The sequence below is a fragment of the Lucilia sericata genome, unplaced genomic scaffold (assembly GCF_015586225.1).
Source record: "Lucilia sericata isolate MDLA Ls3-8-SP2 unplaced genomic scaffold, ASM1558622v1 Contig000044F_arrow, whole genome shotgun sequence".
NCBI classification, from domain to species: domain Eukaryota; kingdom Metazoa; phylum Arthropoda; class Insecta; order Diptera; family Calliphoridae; genus Lucilia; species Lucilia sericata.
Window position 1 is genome coordinate 886,694 of NW_023994082.1, and position 19,488 is coordinate 906,181.

At 32.2% G+C, this 19,488-nt stretch overlaps 3 protein-coding genes across 4 annotated transcripts; all 3 read left to right on the forward strand.

Moving 5' to 3' along the window:
- Positions 1-1,961: 1,961 nt before the first annotated feature.
- On the forward strand, positions 1,962-3,067 carry LOC119614805. The gene is made up of 2 exons (XM_037970916.1): positions 1,962-2,268; positions 2,365-3,067. Exons 1-2 carry the CDS (start codon positions 2,028-2,030, stop codon positions 2,937-2,939), a joined length of 816 nt encoding a protein of 271 aa, XP_037826844.1. The 5' UTR covers positions 1,962-2,027; the 3' UTR covers positions 2,940-3,067.
- Positions 3,068-8,382: 5,315 nt separating this feature from the next.
- Positions 8,383-9,850, forward strand: LOC119614814. Its single transcript, XM_037970923.1, has 2 exons — positions 8,383-8,688; positions 8,762-9,850. Exons 1-2 carry the CDS (start codon positions 8,460-8,462, stop codon positions 9,337-9,339), a joined length of 807 nt encoding a protein of 268 aa, XP_037826851.1. The 5' UTR covers positions 8,383-8,459; the 3' UTR covers positions 9,340-9,850.
- Positions 9,851-12,556: 2,706 nt separating this feature from the next.
- LOC119614756 (transcription initiation factor TFIID subunit 4-like) lies at positions 12,557-18,690 on the forward strand. 2 transcript variants are annotated; one of them, XM_037970869.1, is made up of 3 exons: positions 12,557-12,839; positions 16,158-17,273; positions 17,336-18,651. In XM_037970869.1, exons 2-3 carry the CDS (start codon positions 16,178-16,180, stop codon positions 18,451-18,453), a joined length of 2,214 nt encoding a protein of 737 aa, XP_037826797.1. In that variant the 5' UTR covers positions 12,557-12,839; positions 16,158-16,177; the 3' UTR covers positions 18,454-18,651. The 2 variants fall into 2 exon arrangements, with proteins under 2 accessions (XP_037826797.1, XP_037826803.1); XM_037970875.1 differs by lacking the exon at positions 12,557-12,839 and adding an exon at positions 15,899-16,099 and having other exon boundaries at positions 17,336-18,690.
- Positions 18,691-19,488: the final 798 nt, after the last annotated feature.

A 19,488-nucleotide genomic window follows, 5' to 3' on the forward strand; every position in this document is an offset into this window, starting at 1 on the left:
AACGATGTTCGTCTGTCCGTCCGACCATCCGTGTGTCCATGTAAACATTGTTATCAATGTACAGGTAGCAATTTTCAAGATAATTTGATGAAATTTGGAACACACGTTTGTTTTGACCCAAGGACGTCAAAATGGTTAAGATCGGTCCATTATTTCACCTAGCCCTCATACAACTGAACCCCCCGAAAAGGGGGGTCGATGAAAGTTCGCACAACTAAGTGTTATATAAACCTTGATGACCTTGCCGAATTTCGAAATAATCGGACTTTATTTGACCCTAGCCCCCACACAAAGCCCCCTTCAGAAAGTTATTGCAATGAAATTTAGCACAGACAAATATTATATATATTATATAAATACAAATCTATCCAGCCCATTTTATCGGGATCGGTCCACATTTGCTCCTATATAAAAGCCTCTTTTAGAAAATAAGTTTTTCGCCAATAAATTGCTTTTTTTGGTCAATTATAGACCGATCCTCGTCAAATTTTCTAGAACGATTTAATTGAGGCAGTAATGAGCGTCAAAGCCATTTTCTGAATGGGACTTTATATGGGGGTAGGAACAATTATGAACCGATCCTTATAAAATTTTACAAATCGATTTAGGTTCCTGTAAAATATGTTCATGTCGAATTACATCGCTATAGATGATTCTTTTAGACAGTTATGAGCGTTAAAGTCATTTTCTGAAGGACACCTTATATGGGGGATAGGGTCAATTATGAACCGATCATTATACTATTTCACAATGACATTAAGATTTCTATAAAATATGTTCATGTCTAATTTCATCGCTATATATGCTTCTTTTAGATATTTATGAGCGTTAAATTTTTTTCTGAAGGGGACCTTATATGGGGGATGGGGTCAATTATGGACCGATTCTTATACAATTTTACAATGATATTAAGTTTCCTATAAAATATGTTCGTGTCATTTTCTGAAGGGGACCTTATATGGGGGATAGGGTCAATTATGAACCTATCCTTATACTATTTTACAATGACATTAAGTTTCCCATAAAATATGTTCGTGTCGAACTTCATCGCTATAGATGCTTCTTTAAAGCAGTTATTAGCGTTAAAGTTTTTTTCTGAAGGGGACCTTATATGGGGGTAGGGTCAATTATGGACCGATCTTTACAAAATTTTACAAAGGTATTAAGGTTGTTATAAAATATGTTAATGTCGAATTTGATAGCTATAGCTGCTACTTTAAAGCAGTTATTAGCGTTAAAGTCATTTTCTGAAGGGGACCTTATATGGGGGGTAGGGTCAATTATGGACTGATCTTTATAAAATTTTGCTGAAATAATAGACCGATTTCAACCATTTTCAATAGGGTTCGTACCTGTATCAAAAAAGGCGTACATGCCAAGCTGACGTACAGCTGGACGGACTGAAAGACGGGCCGATTGGTATACTTTAAGATGGGTGTAGAATCAATATTTTTGGGTGTTATAAACATCAGCCCATATGCATAATATCCTCCTCACTATAGTGGTGTATGGCATAACAATAAACATACATGTCTGTTCGAATTAATCTTTATTTATAATACGCTGAAATTTTAAATGAGAAGTCCTCTGGAAATTTTATTTTCACATCATATTCTCTCTATTGATCTGAAATGTTTGATATTAAAAAATTCGAAAAAATATTTTACTAAAATTTTTAGACTTTGAAGCAAATAATTTGGTGATGGGTATATAATATTCTATAAAACCATAAACAATATTTATTAAAATTCATGACTTTATCAGTTAATATAAGACTTTACTATTCACAAAATCGTCATTATATTTATATATTGAAAACAATTTATTTATACTTAACAAAATAAATTGTTAAAAAAAAACCGAGAATGACTTTTTTTGCATTTTATTTTATTAGTTTATATTAAACTATATTTTCCCAGGTTTATTTTCTCTGAACATTTAAATACGACATAATAATAGAAACAAATTAGTCGCGTTTAATCTACAATAGTGTAAACAATAATTTGTTTAAATAAACAATTCTCTCAATGAAAACTCAAAATAATAAAATCGTTCTACTACTAGGCGTCTTGATAATTCAATTGGTCCAATGCAATTGTAATAATAATTACTTTAATGAATTTGTTTCTAAACTACGTTTGAAAAGGGACTACACAATAGAGGATAATACAATACAGAATTTGCTTCCAAATATGTCTTTTCATAGCAATCTTCACAATTTACCTGAAAATGCCATATATTGCACAGAATCCATTAATTCTGATACAGGTAATTTTAACAATCATATTTTTATAGTACTTTTTTAATTGAGATAAATTTATTTCTTCTTTATTTAATTGTGATGATTTGTTTTTTCGTCTTCAGAACGATATGGATTTTTACGCAAATACTATTCAGCAATACAAGGAAAACCTAATAGCTATGGCTATGAATTAGAGTGTATATATCCAAAATCATTGGAATTTCCAAGTTCGCCAGTAGAAAAACCTAAAACGGCTGTTGATAAACTTAACGAGGCCTTGCTAATGGAAGCAAAAAATTTGAAAGAACTTTTAGAAAAAGTCGAAAGAGGTGAAAAAGCAGAACCATATAAAACTATGGACATTAATATTTTGGCCGATGATATTTTTGATGAAATTTTTAATCCGAAACCAGATCCTTTAGATTATTTAGAAAGTTCTGCTCCATATGGTGTTATTTGTGAACATCTACATTTTAACGAGACAAATGAGCATGGTATAGTGGTAGATATTAAAAGGCCGATATGCTATCCGGCGCCAAGACCACAATTTACAACAACAACCACTTTGCCAATTATGAGCAAATATCCAACAGTAACAACTGTAACTAAAAGTAACGATTCTAAATTTGTTGATAAGGCATGTCATATACTTTGTTATACGGGTCTAATATATCAATTACTACCCTGTTGCAAGTAATGACTTAATCGTGGGAAAATTCAATACATACATACAGTGTATCAACTATGTTTTTTGCCTACCTTTTTTTTAAGAGAATTTTGTTTTTTGTTCATAAATAAAATTCCAAAAAACAGGTAAAAAGTAAATTTATGTTTTCCAATTGAAAATAGAGATTGTGTAGAATGGGAAAACCAAGAAAAAAAAAATTATAAAAAAAAATTTTGGTGCATTTGTTGTTGCATTTTATTATTTTTCATCAGAATTTGCACGTCAATAAAGTATTTTGCATATTGAAATTTCCAGTTAATTTTGTTGGATTTATCAAATTATTTTTTAATTGCTTTTTGGAATTTATTGTTTTATTGTTAAAATGACACGTGTTAAGTATTTTTCAATTGTAATTTTCAAAAATTATTGTGTGAAACTGTGTAGTTATTTGCGTTAAAAATGTTTAAAGGGAAATAATGAGGCAATTCCAATATAAAAAATTAGTTTAGATTTTTAGAACAAGTATAAATCAATTAAATTCAATTATGAGATGTTTAATCAATCATTAAAAAATATAAAATATAGAAATTGATGAAATAACACAAAGAATTATTTAAAAAAAACGCACTGAGTTGTCTTTCAAAATCTTTAACTGCCAAAGGAGAGCGACTTGTATCCAAGCAAAAACCATTGAAGTCCTCATTTATCTTCTCCAAAGTCCATATACGAACTTAAAAGAACACTATGTTTAAATTTAGACCTCTAAACAGACCTTAGGTTGTTTGGAAACAATATAAAGTGAACTATCGTGTGGTACGGGAAAAATACTTAATTTAGATATTTACAAATAGAGGCGGTTCTCATCACCTAAGATCCACAAAAGCAATATTTTTCAGCTAATACATACACTTATATATAGTTAGAACCCAAATCAAGAATAACTATCCAAATCCAACTACGCCTACTGTATTTATACCCTACACCACTATAGTGGGGAGGGTATTATGCGTTTGTGCTGATGTTTGTAACACCCAAAAATACTGGTCCTACACCCACCTTAAAGTATACCAATCGGCTCAGAATCACTTCCTGAGATTAAACTATGTCCGTCTGTCCGTCCGTCCGTCCGTCCGTCTGTCTGTCTGTGTGTCCATGTAAACCTTGTGCGCACTCTACAGGTCGCAATTTTTGAGATAATTTGATGAAATTTGGAACGTGCACTTCTCTTGGTCCAAGGACGAACGCTATTGAAAATGGTTGAAATCGGTCCATTATTTCACCTAGCCCCCATACAACTGGACCCCCCGAATAGGGCTTTTGACCTCATAATTATGTTAAATGATATACTATCTCTACAAAAAATAGGAAAAATTTATTTTTATATACGTCTTAATAATTGTAGTGATTTTCGTAAAGATTGGGCATTATTTGACCCTAGCCCCCATACAAAGTCCCCCTCAGAAAATGACTTGAATGTCCGCAATTCACTTATAAACCCTAGTATCTCGATGAAATTTGGCAAAAATGAGTTTTGTATTGACATAATACCCAAAAATAAATTTTATAGGGATCGGCCCAAGTTTTGCCCTAGCCCCAATATAAACGGACCTTCCGATTTGGGCCTTTTAGCTCATAACTTTGTCAAGTATACTACTATCTCTCCAAAAATTTGATATAATTATAAATAAGACTGTCGATTTTTATAATGATCGGGCATTATTTGACCCTATCCCCCATACAAAATCTTCAAAAAATTACTTTAATGTCCACAATTCACTTATAAACCCTAGTATCACGATGAAATTTGCCACAAATAGATTTTATATAAACATAAATGCCGACATTAAATTTTGTAAGGATCGGACCAATTTTTGCCCTAGCCCCCATACAACCATACCTACCGTGATCGAAAATAAAAAGTAGCCTATTGCCAGATATACAGGAATACGCTGTGGAAATTTTAAGAAAACATATAAACACACAAACATATGAACATACAATCATACAAACAAACACACATTAATTTTTATATATGTATATAGATAATTCCCAATAATACAATTTATAAGGATCGGCTCAATTTCTGCCCTAGCCCCCATACATCCGGACCTTCCGATTACGGCCTTTTATCTTTCAACTACGTATAATATACTACTATCTATCCAAAAGTCGGCACAATGTGGTGATGTTTGTAACACTCAAAAATATTTGTCCTTATTAAGCTATGTCCGTCGTTGTGACTCTAAACCTTGTGTGCACGCAACAGATCACAATTTTGAATATAATTTGTTAAAGGTCACATACTATTCTCTGGATCCAATAACAAAGGCTGTTGAAAATGATTAAATCGGTCTTTTATTTCTCCTAGTCAGCATACAACCGTACATAAACAGACATTATTTGGAACCTATATAAGATTAACAGAATGCTTCATTATTGAAATTAATCACATTTAATATTCGCAATTGGTGTAGGGTATCATATTGTCGGCCACGCCCGACTATAATTTCTTACTTGTTTATTCATAAAATAATGCATTCAAAATATGAGGTAGAATATCAAGATTCTAGCATGTAATAGTTCTATAGTGGTATACGGTGATATCCCCATACTTAGAGTGGCTAGGATGGTACTTAGTGTTAGCTTTATTGAATAAGAATCAATATCATACAATTCTGAATAAAATTCACACAGTACTCCCCAAATAGATGGGGTTTCCGTAATGTAGTTTTTGTTTATCAATTCAAAATTACCAAAAACCCAGATCATTTTTGTTATAATATATAGATTTATACCCCACTAAACATTTTTTTTATGTCCAAATCCATTGATTATCTAATATATTATGTATCCAATTCAAAATTACTTATTATTTTCGAAATTAAATCAAAGAAACGATAGATTTCATGTTAAGTCAAATATTGAAAATTCTTATAGGTATATAGGATAATAAATCGGTTAAGAAACGTCCAAACTTAGTCGTTCCACTACTAAAATATCTAAAAAATGTTATTCTAATATATAGGAGTAATAAAAATATTAAATTTTATAAAATAATGCAGCAATATTAAAAAATGAACAAAAAACCTAAAAAAGCAAAATACTTTATTGACCTTAAAAATTAACAATACGTTCACATTTTATGAAAAATCTCGTTAATTAATATCACGATTTTACTTTTTATGGTAGAAAATTAAAATATAAGATATTCTTTAAAAAATACAACAAACAAATTGCTTTATTTTGCTAAAAATAATTGTTCAGATAAAGTTTTTTTTTAAAATTTATAAAATTTTACATAGGCAAATTACTTAATTGATTCACTGTATGTATATGTATGCAATTACCATTTTTTCGGCATTCCTAATGTGCAAAGTCATCTTAAGAAATTTTATTTCATCGCAAATCTTTAATTTCAGTATATGTAGATACATGATTGTTTATAAAAATATATTAAATTACATACATTATGATTGTACAATGTACATTTTTGTAGAAAATTAAAGAAATTTATTACAAAGAAAATAAAATAATTATTTAATAAAATTTAAGTGTTTACAATAAACACCGTTTTATGTTTGTTATTGTCAGGGATGGGGAAACATAAATTTTAAAGAATAACCAAAACATTAAATTAGTATAAATAAATTCTTTAAATTAAAGGCTCTACAGAGCAAGGTTGCAGCCCCCAATTTAGAGCCATCCGTGTAACAATGGATTCCTACTGGTATTTGCTCTAATGTTCCGCTTGACCAAGACATTCTATCTGGGATCAGCGTTTCAAAGTTTCCGACATATTCTGTGCCTGGTATACGATCAGGCACGTCCGATGATTGCGTATAACCTTCCAATGTAGCCAGTATACTTAACGTTCGTCCTCGAATCGAAAGAGGCGTACATGCCAAATTTCTTCGACTCACAAAGTGAATCTGAGCCGATTGGTATACTTTAAAGTGGGTGTGCGATCAATATGTTTTGGTGTTACAAACAACAGCACAAGCGCACAATTCCCTCCCCACTATAATGGTGTAAGGTATAACAATTTATTTATATTTAACAAAAAACAGAAGTTAAAACAAGTTAGAGTGCTATATTCGGCTATGCCGAATCTTAAATACCCTCCACCAGCAAGCTACTTTTTATTGAAACCCATCTAACTATCTAATTTTTAGATAAGTCGCCAAAATTTTTGTCGAACTAATTTTGATTAGGTCCAGAAAAATTTAGAATGATTTATCTATACACAGAATATACTTATGTCAAATTTTATCCGGATATAATAATTTATTTGTATGTATACAAAACAGATTTGTGTCGAATTTTATCCCGATAGCTTTATAATTCAATGAAATATATGCGTTTAAGTGATTTTCGGAAGTCGACCTTATATGGGAGCTATGACCAATTATGGGCCTATCCGGAAAAAATTTCGTAGAGTGATTTATATTTTGACTTAACATATTTGTGTAGAATTTTATCAAGATAGCTTTACTTGACATTGAAATATGTGCTTTTAAGTGATTTTGGGAAGTGGGCCTTATATGGGAGCTATGACCAATAATGGACCGATCCGCAAAAAATTTGGTAGAATGATTTGTATGTACACAAAACATATCCAGCCCAAATTTTATCACAATAGCTTTATTCATCAATGAAATATGTGCGTTTAGGTGATTTTCGGAAGTGGACCTTATATGGGAGCTATGACCAATTGTGGAGCGACTGAGATCTACGTTGGTAGTATGATTTCTGTTCATATTATATTTGTATGTACAAAATTTGGTGTTGATACCGATATATCTAATTGAGTTATTAACGATAAACTAATTTCCGGGAATATATACCTTTGTATGGGGGCTATGAGAAGTATTGGATCGATTATAAAGATTTTGAACAAAATTGATCACTGCCCTAAAAAAATAAAGTGTGACAAAATTCATCGCAATATCTTTGTTAGTTTCTGAGAAAACTTCAAAAGAATTAGGAAAAAAACGTAATTTTTTTCGAGGTAGTCTGAAATTTTTACTCATAACTTTTTACGTTGAGAACCGATTTTGCTGATTTTCAATACCAAACTGCTTAGGAAACCAATAAATATTTTGGGTGAATTTGGTTGATTTTCTTTACTTAGTTTTAACGTGAGCGTGTTTTACACAGACAGACAGACAGACAGACGGACAGACGGACACAGCTAAATCGACTCAGAATTTCATAAGGACCCAGAATATATATACTTTGTTGGGTCTTAGATGAATATTTCTTTGTGTTACACACGGAACGACAAACTTATATATACCCTCTATCACCACTGATGGTGGTGGAGGGTATAAAAAACTCAAAAATTTATCTACGAACGACAGTAGTGGTTACATGATTCAACATTTTATTTTTCTTCCAACATTTCATTTTATTAGTTTATCTTAAATTACATATATTTTCCCAGATTTATTTTCTCCGAACATTTAAATACGAATTTATAATAAAAACGGATTAGTCGCGTTAAATCTGCAATAGTGTAAAGAATAATTTATTTTAGAAACAGTTCTATCAATGGAAACTCAAAATAATAAAATTGTTCTACTAGTGGCCGTCTTGATGATTCAATTGGTCCAATGCAATTGTAATAATAATTACTATAATGAATTTGTTTCTAAGCTACGTTTGAAAAGAGACTCTATAAAACAGCAAAAATGGTCTCCAAATATGTCATTTCATAGAAGTCTTCACAATTTACCGGAAAATGCCATATATTGCACGGGACCGATAACCTCCGAAACAGGTAGTTTAAGAATCTAGATACTCATATTCTACGGTATTTTTTTTAATGTGATATATTTCATTCATTTTTTTAGCACGTTATGGTTTTTTACGAAAATATTATTTAGCAATACAAGGAACACCTGATAGTTATGTCCATTCATTAAAGTGTATATATCCTAGATCTTTGGAATTTCCATATTTGACTGATGAAAAGCCATTAACAAGCGGTGATAAATTAAGAGAAGCCTTGCTTTGGGAATCAAAAAAATTTCGAGAATTTTTAGATAAAGTCAATAGAGGTGAAAAACCAGAACCATATAAAACTATAGATATTGAAGCTTTTACGGATGATATTTTAAATGATATTTTCCATCACAAGCCAGATCCTTTAGATGCTTTAGAAAGTTCTGCTCCGAATGGTGTTATTTGTGAACGTCTAACATTTAGCGAAACAAATACATCAGGCGTAGTTGTAGATATTAAAAGACCCATATGCTATCCGGCTCCCAGACCATTATTTCCAACAACAACAACAACCACCACCACTTCACCAATAACCAGAAAATATCCAACTGTAACTAAAAGCAATGATTCCAAATTTGTTGATAAGGCATGTCAAATTCTTTGTTATACTGGTCTTATATATCAATTACTTGCCTGTTGCAAGTAATTGATAAACGTGGGAAAATTAAATGTTTAATATGTTTATATAATAAATTTCTTATATTGTAAATTTAAATTTTATCCTGACTTTTGGAATTTTAAATATACAAAAGATTATTCAAGGAATCATTCCATTTAAAATCTAAAATTTCACATATATATTCGAGATGTTCTATTTTTGCCTACTTTTATTTTCTACGAAAATATTAAATTTCACTACACATACATAATTGTTAAAAAAGAAATATTAAATTACATTAAGATTGTTCATTTTTGTAATTTGCGTCTTCGTAGAAAATTTGAGAAATTTATTACAATGAAAACAAAATGATTATTTAATACAATTTAAGTGTTTACAATAAAGACCGGTATATATGTATATACGTATTTATTCAATTCAATTTATTGAGATGATTTAGTTATGAAGTTAAACACATGAAACAAATACAATCAACTCAAAACAAAACCAACGCCACTAAAACTAAAAAAATTAAATAAATTAAATAACCAACAGAAAAAACAAACAGAGAATTATATTTTCAATAAACTAAAAGCTAAACTTTATTTGTGAATTAATTTTACTAAGTAGTAGTACATGTAATGTTTTTAGGGGGAATTACAGAGACAGTGATGTTAAATAAGTTTATTCGGCAATATTTATATACATATACACCTACTATCCAAATAACAGACACATCGAAATATTTGCCTAAGGCCCACAAATATAATATAGGTCTTCATTAGATTCTAATAACCTTGTCCATCTGTTTGTCATTCGTAATGATAGGGTCTAAATTAGAGCAGGTAGAAGGCTGAAGTTTTCACAAATTATTGATAAGCATTGCTAAATTGTTTCTAGACGGACATTTTTAAAGAGCTAGAAAAAATCGAGGACTGAAACTGTGCGTTTTCAATATTAAATAAATACTAACAAAATTTAAGCTAGCTGATCATGCTTGGACCCTATTGTATTTTCAAAAAGTCGGCAATGACTTTTAGTTACACTACAACTTACCTTTCAATGACTAATACATACCGTCTGCATCACTTTTAAGCATTTTTATAATTGGATATGTAAATACACATTTTGATTTGACCAGTTTTTCTGCGTGAAAACACACTCAAAACGGATTCAGTTTTTCTGCGCTATTATTGGACGCACAACGAAATATCTAAGCAGTGGTGTTGTAAGTACGACAGCAAACTAACGAACTAGAGTCCCAGGTTCGTTAGTACTCTGAGTGAGCAATTATTTTGCCGTAAAACTTTTTAACTCCATATTTTTTAAGTACTTATCTTAGTTATACGTAAGCGAGTCTGAAGACATGTCATCACCTCGTTAAAAGACTCATTACTTTCTAACTCATTATATTTCAATGTTAGTTTTTGCTGAGTAGACAATCGGACCGTTATGTCCTATAACCGTATTGTCCTATAACCGTATTGTCCTATAATCTAATCTTAATGCTCAATCAGTGATTGGTATATTTAGATTAGATTAGGCCTCTTAAAAAATAGTTTTAGCGATCATTACTGGCTCAAAAATATGTGCATAGTAATATAATTCGACATAAACAAGTTTTATACTAACCAAATCTCTCTAACAAATTTGATGACGATCGGTCCATATAAGGTCCCGTTCAGAAAATTGCTTTAACGCTCAATATTGGCTTGAAAATACAGTACAGCGATGAAATTCGACCAAGTTTTATACAAAAAGAAATAAATGTAATAGAAACCAAAAAAACGCAATATAGTTTCTACCCCCATTGAATGCACTATTCGGAAAATGGTATTGAAAATAGTATAACTTTTGATATACGATTCTAAAACTCAATATAGTTCAGTATTAATGATTAATTTTTGATCAAATAACAAAAGGGCCGAATAATTTAAAATTTATGGCACATGATTTGATGATGGGTATATAAGATTCGACATGACCGAATATAATACTCCTACTTTTTATACCCTACACCACTGTAGTGGGGAGCGTTTGCTCTGATATTTGTAACAAAAATATTGATCCTACACCCACTTTAAAGTATAACAATGTTCGTGTGTCCGTCCGTCTGTGTGTGCATGTAAATCTTGCGCTCACGCTACAGGTCTCAATTTTTACGACAATTTGATAATAATATCAGTCGGTTCATCATTTTCTGAGTTGACTTAGCTATGTTCCTCTGTCCGTCCGTCTGGCTGTCTGTCTGTCTGTCTGTCTGTCTGTCTGTCTGTCTGTCTGTCTGTCCGTCCATGTAAACCTTGTAATCAAACTACAGGTCGCAATTTTGCAGATAATTCAATGAAATTTGACACATGATCTTCTATTGTCGCAGGAACGAAACCTATTGAAAATGGTAAAGATCGGTCCATTATTTCACCTAGCCCCTATACAACTAAACCCCTGAATAGAGCTTTTAAACCTTGTAATCAAACTACTGGTCGCAATTTTGAAGATAATTCAATGAAATTTGACACATGATCTTCTATGGTATCGAAGACAAAGCCTATTGAAAAGGGTTAACATCGATTTTCTCACCTAGCCCCCATACAACTGAACGCCCGAATAGGGCTTGTAAACATTGCAATCAAACTACAGGCCGCAATTTTGAAGATAATTCAATGAAATTTGGCATATGATCTTCTATGGTACCGGAGACGAAGTCTATTGAAAATGGTTAACATCGGTCCATTATATCACCTAGTCCCCATACAACTGAACCCGACGAATAGGGATTTTAAGTTCATAATTATGTTTAATATACTCGATAAAAAGCTGCAAAAACAAGTTCTATACTAGCTTTAATGACTCTGATGAATTTTATAATTATAGGGTCTCATTTGACCATAGCCCCTATACAAATCCCCCTTCAAAATTTGACTTAAATGTCAACAATTTTGTTCAACAATAAATGGCTTAAGTATAATTCCAGCTTGAATGCTTTATTATGAAAACTAAATCATATTTTGTTTTTGTAACAGGTGTAGGTTATTATATGGTCGGCCTCGCACGAATATAATTTCTTACTTGTTTTTTGTTTCTTATTTCTTTTTGGTGTCTTTCTCTCACCATTTCCACACAAAACATTAACTGCATTTTTTCCTTTTTAATAAGTGTAGAAAAAGAGTAAACAGGTATCTTTATTATTTAAAACTATGTGTATGAAAAAACAATACCATTTAAGTAGGTAGCGAAATATACATATATTAGTCATCAACAACTACTCAAACGTAGAGCCATACATAAGCCAACAAAAATTGTACATCACTAAAAACTCAGATCTCTATGATTTATACAAATAAAACAATAACAAAACAAATACATTATTTAAACTCAATACAAAAGAAAACAAAATACAGACAACAAACTACAAAACAATTTAGTTTATTGAGAAACGTTGAACAAGTAACACGAATAAAACAACAACCTACAAATAAAACGAATTAATTAAATTATTTTAAACCACTGAAGTAAAGTGAGAAAACAGCAACAACAACAAGCTACTGGTAAAATATTAATTTAAAGAATTTTTGAAACCAGCAAGAATAAAAAAACTCACATTATCAATCAATTAAATTTTTGATTGGCTTATTTAATGAAAGTGTATTTTTTTTTTTTGAACAAAGAATATGTGAATACAAGTGAATAGACTTTGCTGGCACATGCGTGACCTTTAAATAAAAATTAATAAACATAAATAAAATAATGAACTTCACATAAAAATAAAATAAACAAAATACAGATTTATGTCTTAAAACGAACAAACCTGTTGTATTTGAGTCGCTCGTGCCACTTTTAAAACTGCTGATTTTGTTTTGAACGTAGTATTTCATACCGATACTGCGTTTTATAGAAATGAATTGTGGATTTTTTTTTTTTTTTGCTAAATTCAAGTAGTCAAATTAATATTTGCCAAAATTTATTTAATAAAACCAATTACAATACAATATTATTGTATTTATAACCGGTATTTTGAGTGTAACATATACAACACAATACACCAACGTAAAATAATAACAATAACAAATATCTATCTGAAAAATAACAATAGCGATTTAAAACAAAATTCGTTTGAAAATTATTTTAAATAATTCGTAGAAAGTGTGCAATAAAGTTTTTTTAGATATTACGAACATTTTCAAATAAAATAACAGTAAACACAGGTTTTTTATATATTCAACAATATAAAGCAATTTCTCAAGTATTTAATATAAAATTCGATAGAATTTGCATACCCCCTATCAAAAAATTATGGCGGAATATTGGTTTTGTCATTTCGTTTGTAACACATCGAAATATTGATCTAAGACCCATCATATTAGCGCCAAATATAGGTACATATGTATGGACCATAGATATTAAACGAGCAACAGTTCAATGTGTTACATATTGAATGACAATCTCAATATACCAACTATCTAATGATGGTGGGCATAAAAATGAGTCATACTATACAAATATTTAAAAACATAGTTTTTATATAAGTAATAATACATATTTGCTTTTTTTAATGACGTCCACTTTATACAAATGTATATGTATGGTTATGTGTATATTAGTGCATACATTACACTTCTGTGAATTGGAGCTGATACTGTTTTATTTACAACTAGAATACCCTGAGTGCTTCGCTACCCTAACCAGAATTAAGTACATATTGATTGCCTCAAACGATTGAAATCTGCATTCATTTATTCCAGAAAAATTGTGCTTTCAAAAAGTACCAAACAATTTACCCGAATTTGGTCCTGTAAAGGCCTTAGTACCCGAATTCCAAAATAATATACTAATAGCTTATTTTGTGTGAGTAAAATTTAAATTTTTTTAAAATTTTATAACAAGTAAGAGTGTTATATCCGGCTGTGCCGAATCTCATTAACCCACCATCAAACCGTATGCCCTACTGCTCCTTTATAAACATCAGGGTGATGTTACTCATCAAATTAACTAACGAGGATCTTATATGAGAGATAGGGTTAATTATTGACCGTTTTTCTTAAAATTTTTCATAATTTTTTTAGACCGATTTTGGTTTATATACAATATCTTTACATCGAATATCACTTCGGGGGTCCACTTGGCTATCCGAAAACGTGGAGCGTTATTGCCCATTTTCAATACCAAACAAACCTTATCTATAGAGAATATTTGTGGAAAATTTCAAGCCTCTAGCTCATTCCGTTCGGACTATATCGTGCTTTCAACATACAGACAGACGGACAGATATGGCTAAATCGTCTTAGTGTCACCTTATGGAGGTAGGGTTAATTATGAACCGATCCTAACAAAAATTGGTAGGGAGATTTTGGATTCGACACTTATTTGTGTCGAATTTCTTCGCTTTACTCGTACTTTTAAAACAGATATGCCCATTAAAGCTGTCGGGGGTCCACTTGGCTATCCGAAAACGTGGACCGATATTGCCCATTTTCAATACCAAACAAACCTTATCTATAGAGAATATTTGTGGAAAATTTCAAGCCTCTAGCTCATTCCGTTCGGACTATATCGTGCTTTCGACATACAGACAGACGGACAGATATGGCTAAATCGTCTTAGAATTTAATAAGGTTCCAGAATATATATACTTTGGTGGGTCTTTGACCAATATTTCGATGTATTACAAACGGAAATCAATATGCCCCCTTCTTTTTTGATGGTGAGTACAAAAATTGGAGTTTGAATAAAATTAAATTTCCCGTTTTTCCCCTTTTCGGTACTTTTTCCCCCCAGAGAAATACCAAATATTTTGTTTAATAGGCATATCTAATCGTAAAAATTTTTATGATGTGCTAAAAAAAGTACCAAAAATTAAATTTTTTCCCTTTTACACCCAAAAAGGAATGAATTTTAAAAAAGTTCGAAACAAGTATAGTAGCAAAATCAGCTTTCCTACACAGTTTCACCCATTGAAAGTACGAATTTCGAAAATGTACTAGATACCCATCTGCTCTTTTTAAGAATAGAAATAGATACGTTTAAATTTTTTTGTATTACTAATATTGTTTGAGATAATCGAGAAAACTTTTTTTTATCCGTTTTCCCCTTTTTAACCCTTAATGTACAATTTTCCCTCCTTAGTGGATCTGCATATCCAAAAAGTCATTTACTGTCAAAATTTCATGATTTTAGGTTTAGCCGTTTGGGCTGTGCGATGAGGAATCAGTCAGTCAGTAACGCTACTCTTTTATATATACATATAATATAGAAGATTGTTTACAAAATATCGCTGTTTTGCTTTTGTTGTTTTAATTTTTTACATGAAATTCCCAGTATTTATTTGAAATAAAAAGATCTGTCTGTAATTTCCATGTTTATAATCTATAGAACATTAAACTGGCAGAGAGATAATCATAGATCAACAAGTGTCAAGTTTTAATTGAGATAAGAATTTTTTTATATACATAAATATATGTATATGTATAAGAGAATTTAGTGCAATATTTTTGTATCAATTATTAATTTGTTCTAAGAAAAATCTTTATTAAATATATATGTACTTATATTGTGAGGAATGAATGGTTTAAAATAATTCATAAAAATTAAAGGGAAATTCATTTTTTTATTTCGATATTTGAGTTAAATAATTTATAATTAATCTTTTTCAATTATTCGAACTTACGAGAAAGTTCGGTGTTGGACGTGTACATTGCACAAATGAATAAAATATTTTTATTAAGATTATTATAAATACTGCAAATTACTGAAGACCGGATGAAACAAATTGTAGATATTCTTAGTTAAGCACGAAGATATTCTTCAAGACGTAAATTTAGCTGTCTTATGTGTAAATTTAATTTAATCTGTTGTTTTCTCAATTACAGATAATTTAGCCCATATCACAATGGGTACGCGAAACAAATTAAACTACATTTTTCTGGCAATGGTCATGTTCGCCATTGTCACAGATGTAAATGTACAAGCTAAACGTATCTACAGCTCAAGCAGTGGACGACGCACATCTTCCTCGTCTTCATCAAATGTCAGACGTACCTCATATAATAAACCCAGCAGTAGTCATAGCTACTCGAGTCATAGTCCCAGTTCTTCGAGTCACTCAAGTCCCTCCTTGTCACATACAGGTTTAAGTTCATTGAGTTATGCTGGCTATAATCAACAGGCTAATAGACGTCCTGCTGGTACGGGTACAGTGAGTGCATCTCGACCGGCCAGTAGCAGTAATACTCATACATCGGCAGCAAGACCTAGTAATGCACCCATAGGCTGGAATGTGCCACCTAAACAGGGACCACCACCAGCCTATTCGGCAACGAATACAGCAGGAGGTGCTAGAACTAATGTTAATGAAAAACCTCCAGCTTATAATCCCAGTTACTCGGCACCACCTAGTTATCAGTCTGCAACCAATACGGCAAATAGACCAATATCAGCTACACATCACAATACTCAACAATCAAGCTATAATCGTAATCGCTTTAACTCTACTGGAGGTAGTTTTGGCAGCGGTGCCCATCATACACCCATAACAGCTACCAATGCTCACAATGTACAATCAAGTTATCCGAGACAACAGGTGCCGGCTGGAGCCACATATTATCCGTCATCTTCTTCGTTGCCGGCTGGAGCCACTTATCATCCTGCTGGACAGTTGCCAGCTGGAGCAACTTATCATCCTGCTGGTCACGTACCTGCTGGAGCCACTTATCATTCTCCCGGACAATTGCCAGCAGGTGCTACATATTACCCTTCGGCACCTGTAGGTGGCGGATACCCAGCTGGTGCTACTTACCATAGTCCCGGTCATTTGCCAGCAGGTGCTACTTACTACCCCTCACCTCCTGTAGCCGCTGCTCCTGCATATTATCCTTCACCTGCAGCATTACCAGCTGGAGCTACTTTCTTGCCTGCTGGCTCAGCTATACCAGCTGGAGCCACTTTTATACAACAGCCTCAGAAATCATCATCTGGCTTAGGTTTTGGTAAGTTCTAGTATTAATGATGTTCTTTAAACCATAAAATTATATTTTTTTACTTTTTATAGGAAGCGGTTTAATTGCTGGTGGCTTAGCTGGTGGTCTTTTAGGCCATGCTTTAACACCTACACATACCAAAGTCGTGGAGCATGTTCCTTCTTACAGTGGCGGAGGTGGTGGCTATAGTGGTGGTGGCGGCGGTGGTGGCAATAATGCCGATAACAATGATAGGATTATAATTATTAATAATGGACCTCCTGGCTCTGTATCCACTACTGATGTTGGCGGCGGTACTACTGTAATAAATGCAGGTGCTGCGCAGCCTCAAACTCCTGCTGCAGCTCCCGTTCCAATAAATCCATCATATGCACCACCCCCTCCAGCTGGTGAACAACCACCACAACTAGCTCCCATTAATCCCAATAATATGGATAATACAAACACTGGTAATATGGCGACTGCAGGTGCTGCTGTAGCTGGCTTAGCAACGGGAGCAGCCGTTACTTCAGCGATGGCACAGAGCCCAATGTTACCTCAACCAACTGCACAAGGTCCATTACAATCCGAACAACCTATGACTCCTGGTGCAGCTCCCGCAGAACAAGCACCAGCTCCGGGCGGAATAATTTGTGTACCGGTCAAGGTACCTGAACCCGATCCAAATGATAGCACCAAAACTATTGAAGTTGAAAAAATTGCCTGTTATCCAGCCCCACCACCAGAAGTGACAACCCCTGCTCCAACAACGACATGTGTACCCGTCAAGGTTCAGGTACCTGATCCAAATGACAGTACGAAAACAATTGAAGTTGAAAAGAAAGCTTGTTATTCCGAAGTACCAACTGAAGCGACAACCTCTCATCCGACAACAGATTCCGGCACAACAGTAGCTACCACGCCAGTTGTTGCAGAAAAATTAACTACATTAGAAGGAGGTGTAGCCTTGGCTTCTTTACAAACCACAACACCTTTAGTGGTACCCGAAGGATCTGTGCCATTAGCTCCACTAAATCCATACGGCCAACCTGACATTATGAAATTACCCGGCTATTACAGTAATATTCGCTCCTCAGCTTTGATGGCCGAATCATCTGGAATACATATAGCTAGTAGTTCGGGACATAATTATGTAAATTTTGGTTTAATTTCCATACTATCCATACTATTGGCTTACTATTGGAAATAATTTATAACAAAACTGTCTATTGAAAGATTACAAGTACAAGTTTTGTGAGATTTTAATTTTCTATATAAATAAGTGTATTTTTATAACGATCAGGTGAAGTCAGATTTTTGTATTTTTATTTGCAAAATTTTGTAATTTATAAAAAGTTTTATGTAAAAATTTTACTGTAAAATAGAGATTATTTTTTATGTGCGTATAACTTTTTATGCAAATAAAATTATTTAGTTTAGTAATAAACAATATTGCTTGTTTCAATTAAAAATATTGTGGAAATGTAATTAAAATATTTACACTAACCAAAAACTAAGTAGTTTTAGACTTTATTTGGTTTCTGATTGAAAAGTGACGACATTTTATTTAGTTTTTCCATACAAATTAAAAAAGGCTTACAACTAGTAATTTTATAATTTTATAAATTTTCAAACTTTTCAATTTTCTTTTATCTTTTTATTGCGCCCTAAGATATGCTTTAGCGATATTTAATAATTTGAATGTATGCATGTGTGTGGAAGATTTAAGGAAATTCAAAATATATATGTATAATATTGTTCCACCCAAATTGATAATGCAACTATTCAAATCCGGTTAAAGTGGTTTTTGGAAGGGAACCTCGTATGGGACTGATCGCACCCATATTATGAATGTAATTTTGTATAAAAAACTAATATTTGTGCCAAATTTTGTATTAATAGCTATTTTGGTAGTGAGCAATATGCGTTTAAGAGATTTTCGTAAGAGAACCTTGTATTATGGGAGCTATGACCAATTATTTCCACAGTAACATTAGTGTATATAAAGACAAAATTTTGGCTAAATTCTGTATCTATATCATTATTTGGTAATGAACCTTGTATGGGAGCTATGACAAATTATGGACCGATCGGAAAAATATTTTTCAGTAATATTTATGTATACATGAAAAATACTTGTAAAAATTGTACATGGATATTTTAGTTTACTAATGAGTTTAAGCGTTTAAGTGATTTTCGGGAGGAGACCTTGTATGGGAGCCATGTCCAATTATGGACCGATTCA

Excerpts from the sequence above, each read along its gene's own strand:
- LOC119614805 (XM_037970916.1), top strand. The coding sequence starts at position 2,028 with ATGAAAACTCAAAATAATAAAATCGTTCTACTACTAGGCGTCTTGATA. Across the intron at positions 2,269-2,364 it reads ATCCATTAATTCTGATACAG|AACGATATGGATTTTTACGC; the intron begins GTAATTTTAACA and ends TTTCGTCTTCAG.
- LOC119614814 (XM_037970923.1), top strand. The coding sequence starts at position 8,460 with ATGGAAACTCAAAATAATAAAATTGTTCTACTAGTGGCCGTCTTGATG. Across the intron at positions 8,689-8,761 it reads ACCGATAACCTCCGAAACAG|CACGTTATGGTTTTTTACGA; the intron begins GTAGTTTAAGAA and ends TCATTTTTTTAG.
- LOC119614756 (XM_037970869.1), top strand. The coding sequence starts at position 16,178 with ATGGGTACGCGAAACAAATTAAACTACATTTTTCTGGCAATGGTCATG. Across the intron at positions 17,274-17,335 it reads ATCATCTGGCTTAGGTTTTG|GAAGCGGTTTAATTGCTGGT; the intron begins GTAAGTTCTAGT and ends TACTTTTTATAG.